General features: G+C 33.7%; 1 protein-coding gene across 1 annotated transcript in view; it reads right to left on the bottom strand.

The window, feature by feature from the left end:
* UNC13C (unc-13 homolog C (C. elegans)) overlaps nucleotides 1-8,666 on the bottom strand; it is a 690,296-nt gene that overhangs the window by 399,198 nt on the left and 282,432 nt on the right. The window contains exons 8-9 of the mRNA XM_011986478.1: nucleotides 6,165-6,392; nucleotides 5,013-5,154 (exon numbers count right to left, since the gene is read on the bottom strand). Coding sequence (XP_011841868.1) covers nucleotides 5,013-5,154; nucleotides 6,165-6,392 — 370 coding nt within the window. The remainder of the gene's footprint in view (nucleotides 1-5,012; nucleotides 5,155-6,164; nucleotides 6,393-8,666) is intronic.

The following is an 8,666-nucleotide window of genomic DNA, read 5'->3' as shown; positions in this document are numbered from 1 at the left end:
AAAGAAAGAAAGAAAGAAAGAAAGAAAGAAAGAAAGAAAGAAAGAAAGAAAGAAAGAAAGAAAGAAAGAAAGAAAGAAAGAAAGAAAGAAAGAAAGCCAGCCCACCCTATGATTACTTCAGCTTATTGCCTTGAGGGAGTTTTCCAATCATTGTGCAAGGAATAGAAACCACGGTAGAGTCCATTAGACTCTTTCAGTTAAAAGACAGAATTGAAAGTTGGGGAAGACCAAGGCAGCTGGAGGTCACAGGGCATAATATCAAAAAAAAAAAAAAGAGCTGAACAGAAGGAAGGTTTCAGCAATCTTTACAAGGGTTCCCTTGAGAAATGAGTTGAGTAATGATAAGTGAATGCACATAAAGAAACTGCCCAAGGCCACATTAAGATTAAAAAGTTTAGATGCAATAATGCCCAACACAGGGCCAGTTTTAGAAATCATACTAATTTCTACTGGGCAGAAGATAAAACCTCCTAATTCATGAGTTAGGAGGAAGAGTATGCTGAAGAGACTTGCCTTCATCATGGGGAATAATTAGCCTGAAATTGAACACTATTTCACTCCCCTTTAACACATTTGAAAAGCAAGATCCAAAGAACAAAAAATATTTCCATGTAACTTAACTATGTCCAGAACAAAGCTCAGTAATACCTATAGGATGCTACAATATCCAGCAAGCAACAAGTAACATTTACAATGTCTACAATTCAAGCTAAAATTGCCAGGCAAACAAAGTAGCAGAAAAATATAATGCATAATGAGGAGAAAAATCCATCAATCAAAACTGACCAAGAGTGGACATAGATGTTAGAATTGGTAGGCAAGGACATCAAAAGAGTTATCATAAGTATTGTATGTTTTCAAAAATTTAAGCTGAGGCATGGAAGATGCAAAGACCCAGTTAGGATTTCCTAGGATGGAAGAGAAAACGCCTAATATGAAAATTACAGTGGCTTAGATTTTAGCAGATTAGACATTATGGAAGAAAAGCTTAGTGAATTTAAACACACACAATGGATGTAATCCAAAGTGAAATACAGAAGAAAAAAAAAAAAAAGAAAAAAAGAAATTAAGAAAAGTTGGGGGGTGGGAGGCAAGTGGAGGGACAGCATTAGAACAAATACCTAATGCCTGTGGGGCTTAAAACCTAGATGATGGGTTGACAGGTGCAGCAAACCACCATGGCACATGTATACCTGTGTAACAAACCTGCACTTTCTGCACATGTATCCCAGAACTTAAAGTAAAATTTAAAAAGAAAGAAAGAAAGAAAAGTCCTCAGAGTGTCAAGCAGCTGTGGGGCAACTTCAGGAGGCCTCAGTAGAGCCTCCAAACAGACAGCAGAATGCATATTTAGAGAAATAATGACCAAATCTTTCCAAATTTGAAAGAAAACTGTAGACCCACAGTCCCAAATAGCTAAACAAACCCTAAACACTAGAAAAAGGAAGACTATGACACCATGTCAAATCATAAACCAGTTGTACAAATGAGTAGAAAACTATTTTAAAAGCAGTTGGGGGAGTAGGGGAGATATGTTATACACAGAGAAGCAAAATAAGGACAACTGCAGATTTGTTATTGAAAACACAAAGACAAGGAAGCAAAAAAATTTAAAATGACAATCAGAATCATATGATCATCTCAACAGATACAGAAATAGAATGTAACAAAATGCGACATCTATTTCTGGTCAAAACGCTCAGTTCACTGAGAATAGAAAATCACTTTTTAATTGGATAAATGGCATCTACAATAAAGCTACAGCTAATCTCATAGTTAATCAAGAAATGAAGTTTTCCACTTAAGATTGGGAATGAGACTAAGATGTCTGCTCTTACCTCTTTCATTTGGCATTATACTGGAAATCTTAGCTAGTGCTTTAAAGCAACCAAAATTCCATCAGGGTTTTTTTGTTTTGTTTTGTTTTGTAAAAAAATGATGAATCGATTCCTAAATTAATATCAAATAATTGATACGTAACCAAATAGCCAAAATAAAGTTGAAAAAATAAGAAGGTTGGTAGACTAATTCTACCCAATTTTCAGACTTATTATAAAGCCACAATGATCAACACTATGTGTTATTAGAAAACAGATAAATAGATCAACGAAACAGAATGACATGGTCGGATGCAGTGGCTCATGCTTGTAAGCCCAGCACTTTGGGAGGCTGAGGCAGAGAGATCACTTAAGGTGAGGAGTTTGAGACCAGCCTAGCCAACATGGTGAAACCCTGTCTCTACTAAAAATACAAAAAATTAGCTGGGCATGGTGGTGCGTGCCTGTAATTCCAGTTACTCCGGAGGCTGAGGCCAAAGAAATGTTTGAACCCGGGAGGTGGAGGTTGCAGTGAGCCAAGATTATGCCACTGCACTCCAGCTGGGGCAAAAGAGCAAGGCTCTGTCTCAAAACAACAACAACAACAACAACAACCAGAATGACGTTCAGAAATACAGACATATATATGGAGAGCTGAATTTTATCAAATATGTAAAAGCAATTTAGTAGAGAAAAATAGTGCTTTCAAAAATGTCACAGAAACAAGTTTATGTGCATATGCAAAAAAATGAACTTAAGTCTACCACTTATACCATACTCAAAAATTACCTCAAAATGTATCAAAAGCCTAAATGTAAAATCCGAAACCATAAAAGCTATACAAATACAAAATACAAAAGCAATACAAAATACAAAAGCAATACCAAATGGACAAAATATTTGAACAGACACTTAACCAAAGCAGATACATAGCACATAAGCATATGATAACATGCTCAAAATTATTAGTCCTTAGAGAAATGCAAAACACAACCACTATAACACTACACATGGATCAGAATGGCTAAAATGTCAAAAACTGGCCTTACCAAATACAGATACCCCTCAACTTACAATGGGGTTACGTCATGATAAACCCATAAGACAAAACTATCATAAGTTGAAAATGCACTAAACATGGGCAATACAGCAGATGGTCCCCGGCTTATGTTGGTTTAATTTAGGATTTATAAACTTTATAATGGTGCATAATTGATAGGCATTTAATAGAAACCATAACCCAATTATAGATCCTAAGAAATGCCTCAGCTTACAATAGGATTACATCGTGATGAACATATCTTAAAGTAAAAAAATCATTATGTCAAACTATCATAAGTCGAGGACCATTTCTATTGGAAGGATAGGTTTGATCTAGAACTCTCAGACATTTGTAGTGGAAGGATAAAATGGTAAAGTCATCTGGAAAAAAATCTCAAATATTAAACATATTCCTAATATGTGATCCAATTATTCATTCTACTCCTAGGTACTTATTCAAGAGAAATAAAAACATATGTTCACACAAATATTTATATACAAATGTCAGTTTTAGAATAAGTCATTCATTTAAAATATGGGTCACTTTGTTGTCATTAACCAAAAACTGGAAACAAACCAAAATATCCATCAAGAGGTGAAGGGTCAAATAAACTGCGATATATTAATAAAATGAAATGCTACCAAGCAATAAAAATAAACTACTGATACACCCTACAACTTGGATGGATCTCAAAATAATTATGTTGAATGACTAGAACCACACAAAGCATTACATGCCATATTGTTCTAGTTACAGAAAATTCTAGAAAATGCAAAATGAAAAGTATCCTATAGCATCAGAAAGCAAACCAGTGACTGCCTTGGCACACGGGAAGTCAGAAGGGATGACTTTTCATGAGGCATAAAGAATATTTTGGGGCACTGATGGATATGTTCATTATCTTGTCTGTAGTGATGATTTCCCAGGAGGTACATATATGTCAAAACTTAACAAATTGTACACTTTAAATGTGTAGATTTTATGTTATGTCAATTATACCTCAATAAAACTGTTTCTAAGCTTTCAGATATCCAGCTTCCTGAAAAAATGGAAGCTCTAGCTGCATCGCATTTCCATGATTGCATGGCAACAGAAGCCGTTTCTTTCCTGGGAATCACCTGTTTTCCAGTTTGCCATAGTCTTCATCCCTCCCCTTTGTTGTTCCTTTCCTGCTTTATTTATTTACTTGACTCCAACATGAAATTCAATTTTAACTTCCAATTGATTTATTGTCTTCTATTTTAACACATAAAAGGGTATTAGTCTCTCCCAGAAGTCTGAAGGGAGAAATCCTCCAAATCCCTTAATTCATTCTATAGTACCTTCTGTTATTTGGTTCCAACTGATTTTCCAAACCTATTTCTTAAGACTTCCTTCATCAGGCCATATATTCAAGAAACTCTACTTCTTACACAATATTGCCCACATTCCCAACTAAGCTATATGTTTGGTATGTATTTACTTACCATGGTAATGAGATTCCTGTTTAAAGCATTTTCAAAGAGAGAACTCAAGAAAAAAGACTGTCTTTAACTCATGCAGGAATTTTTATTTCTACCAAATAATAACTGAAATTCATTTTTTTATGAAGGAGCGGTAAAAAAAAAAAAGAACTTTTGAGAGAAAAATGAGTTCCTGCTATTCAGTGAAAGATATAAGAGGTTTAAAAATAAATGCTGTCATGGAAAATGCAAGGTTATAAAAGTTATCATCAGCCACCTGAATAGTATAAGCTAGTGTAGATGTGGTTCCACCCCAAGTGATGGGACAGGAAATGCTCTAAGTCCCTTGTCTTTAGTTATGAATCTTCAGAGTCAAGATAGTGTTGAATCAAGATTAGATTTCTGGATATTTTGGGTCATCCCAAGTTATAGATCATGTTGTGTATCTTTTTTTTATCTCTTGCAAAGCCACCCCAGTCATGCCATCTTTATTTGAAGTATTCTTCTTATTCACTTGCTTCCAAGGATAAAGAATAAATAATAAATACTATGAGAGTATTGAGGGAGTTTATAACATGACTTTTACATTTTTATTACTTTTGGGTAAGAGATTATTAAAATATGAGATAATTATTGCATACTTTGCATGCCTGTCTTAAATTCATTCTTAAACAATTTAATATTTGTAAAAGTTTCACATTATATACTCACAAATAAAACTTCTCATCCCACACTGGATTCAAGTTTCCAAAAATGGTTTTTGTTCTTCTTTTGTTCTTTCCAACTTGAACTGTAACATACGGATCACTAGACCCTGTTTTATCTTTTGCTTGTAGACCCTGTGCAGAAACCACTGAAATAAACCAAAAGAAACATTTTAACATACGTATTCCTCAGAAACGAAAAATAATCATAATAAAGACAATTTTTCTGTCAGTTGGTTCTTTGGGTTTACAGATGCATCCCCATTGCTTTCATTCTCATGACCAACAGAACTTTAAAAAAAGTTTAATAAAAATAAATACACAACATTAAACTCTGTAATTTTTGCTTATGTCTCTAATGCAAAGTAGCTATATACATAACATGCATATGCATATTAACTATATACTCATACACATTACAGCATACATGTACAGAGAAATGAGGAAGATATACCTACACTTATATGAAAAATTACCTAACATAATTCAAAGGTCTGTAATCCAAACTGATCTATTTATGAGTTTGCCGTCAGTATTGATCAACTCTACATAGTTGAGAAAGCGTCTATATCAACTCTGAGAAAGCATCTCATAGTTGAGAAAGCACATTTATTTTGTATTTACTCATCTTTAAATACAAAATGAGTAAGTAAAGAGGCTTGGTAAATGTTAACAGGCTGCACAGTCACTTGCTGTTCACATTACAAGTAACTTCAGAAGTCCAATTTACTAGGTATCATTAAACTCAAATTGTCCTGACTCGAGGACCAAATGGATGAGGGATGTTGAGCCAGGAGTAAGTAAAATAACATCTATTGTCTCACTGAAAAAGATTAACTGAACATATTATTAGCTACTGTTATAATTTATCACTGGTAGGCAGCAAAAATGCTTATTTCTTGTAAACTGCAGGTGAATATATTGAAAACAGAAACCTTTTCCTACGAAAGAACTTTTGATTAGAAAAAGACACAGACTAAAATTATTTCACTTATCTAGTATGTATTTTCAAAATGTGAAGTACCAACTAGTCTGGTTCATATTAACATGATTGAAAAAATAATCATTTATTTTACCTATGATTATTATTAGCAGTTATTTCTAGGACACACAAAAATCTCAGTTTACAATAAGAATGTTCAAGAAGACTTATTTTTACCTGTAATGGTTATTTTTGCAGACCACTTGGATGTCCCATCCAGTACACTCTGTTTGGCCGCCTTTGTATACTGCACAAAATCTTCTTTAGAAATCTGAAACATTTCCTGGATTACTTCAAACACTTCCGGTCGGTTTTTCTCCCTGATCTTCATTCTTTCTTTCATTGCTGTAATAATGGTCTGAGTCTTGTCTTCGGCACCATGTTTAGAACTCTTTTCTGCTGCTCCTATGATGGAAAAGTCAATGGTGATGTGAATGTACATGCCATTACTTTTTGATGGCTAAAGGAGGGAGGAAAAGGAGGAGAGAGTGACAATGAACGAGGGTTTTCATTCTGTGGAGTCAGGTGGCTTTTTAGAAAAATATCAGAATGAACTGCTCTGCTGAGATTCCCAACAACTAGTACTCCTTTGTGTTATTGGCAAGTAAATTGACCTCCTATGATTCCCAGGCTTTACTCTTGTATTACTGAACTAAATTAGGTGTTGTGCAAAAATTCAGTTTGAATTTTCTAAAAAGGAATTCAAAAACAGCAAAAAGAACAGACACAATCAAATATGTTACATATCGCACATATTTCCTCAATGGGTATCCAAAACAAAATTGAGAAATAGATAGAATATGAGTGGCAAATGTCACTTGGAAGTCAATAATTCAAACACATCACTGTTATTTGCTAAACATTAAAATAGAATGTAAGATTTTACTTGGAAAGAAAATGATTGAGCTGTTTAAAACAGATTTGGACACTACTAGGCTAAAAGACCTACAAAGTAACTGATAGAACACTGACTTGAACTCTCTTTCTCTAATATATCCAGAGCTTTCAAATGACTGAATACTCATTTTCCACTAAAAACTTTTTTTTTTATTTCTGGGGCATTGTTTTTCATGACTGGTCTCAACTTTCTGGGCATTTTTGTTTGTAATGACAAATCATTCTATCAGTGAAAGATTTCTAAAATTCCATGCTTGGATCCCTAACCTTAAGCTACTACTGGCTAGATATTCTCATTGCTCTGTATGGCCTTCTGGGTTGCCCAGTATTATATAAGTTAATAACGGACCATGATTTCAATTTCCACAATTCCTTAGTGAGTTTAAAGTAAGAAAGCAAAAGCTCATGTACCAGTGTCTACAGGAACTGCCACTGATAAAATCAAACTTCTTTTTGGTACAGAAGCAACTGAAATATAGTGAAAATAATAGAAAGAGTTGTGTTCATAGCTAGTAATTGCTCTAATTTTCATTGACATGACTGTGAGTTTGCCTAACTAGTATTCTCATTTTATTCTGAACTATTATATTTCTGAGATAGGCATACTAATGTCTCATAAATTATTTAGCAATTAAATGGGATAATTTATAGGTAAGCACGATTTCTACGATAAACGATAACATCAGTAATGTTCTTTGAACCTAATTTGTGAATGTTAAGCCCAATTTAACTATAGAAAGTAAGACAAAAGATGAAAGGTCAACTACTACCTTTACTTATGATAAATTAATACACAATTGGACAGCAATAATTTAATGTAAATGTTCATTTCCTTGAAAGTGTAATATCTGTTTTCTAGAGTGGAAATATATATTCATAATAATGAGTGTGAATAGAGGAAGCAAAAAGATATGAATATTCCAATGGTAGAAAGAGCAGGCTACCTGTCTTTATCTTTTATTTTAACCTTTGAGGACCTAAACGACATTTAAAAAAAGGAATAAAAAAAAAATGAATTCCACTAAAGGTGATTTAAAAGGACATTGTAAATGGTCTACACTGTTGAAACATGTCCCTGGAATAGCTACAAATTTGTAAATTGCATGAAATTAAGATGTTTTTAATTTATCAATATTGGTTTAGCTACACAGTCCATAATTCTGAAATAGTAAAATTAGCTTAGGCTGCACTAAATAGTTGAAACTATCCGATAGGCATAGTTTATTCATGTATTTAATATTCATTAAATGGACAGGACAGTGGTGGCTGGAAAATGTTCCCTAAAAGACACAAAGTGACTCAAAAGTTTAGTCTGTGACAGCCAGGCAAGGAATGTCCAAAAGGTTAGAAATGTCATAAAAATGTTGACTCTCCCCCAAATTTCTAAACAACTATTCTTATTTTTGCTGTTAATGCTCCCAAAGGCTCTAGGAAGGAGTGCTAAAGTCATGTAGAGTTAAGTATACTTTGGATTAGTTTTCTAAATTGAGGAAGAACCCATCTAACTACCACGCACAAAATAAATGCTCAAACAATAGCTGCCAAATTCAAAGCTAGAATATAAAGAGATTGTTCATCCAAAGGAATCAGGCTTCTATCCTTAATGACTGCCTCTTGCTATCAAAAAAATAATTAGGAAAGCTTGAGCATTAGCTTTGAAATTTCACTTATTCTTATGTATTATTGATGTTATTATAGACTATCTATTCTAATACGTACAGGCAAAAGAGCCGTAAACTGAAATAGACAATTGGTGGACAGCAGGTTAACAGAGACATATGT

The sequence above is a fragment of the Mandrillus leucophaeus genome, unplaced genomic scaffold (assembly GCF_000951045.1).
Source record: "Mandrillus leucophaeus isolate KB7577 unplaced genomic scaffold, Mleu.le_1.0 Scaffold108, whole genome shotgun sequence".
Classification (NCBI taxonomy): Eukaryota; Metazoa; Chordata; class Mammalia; order Primates; family Cercopithecidae; genus Mandrillus; species Mandrillus leucophaeus.
The sequence above is the reverse complement of the archived record's forward strand: the minus strand, read 5'-3'. Positions and strand labels throughout refer to the sequence as shown.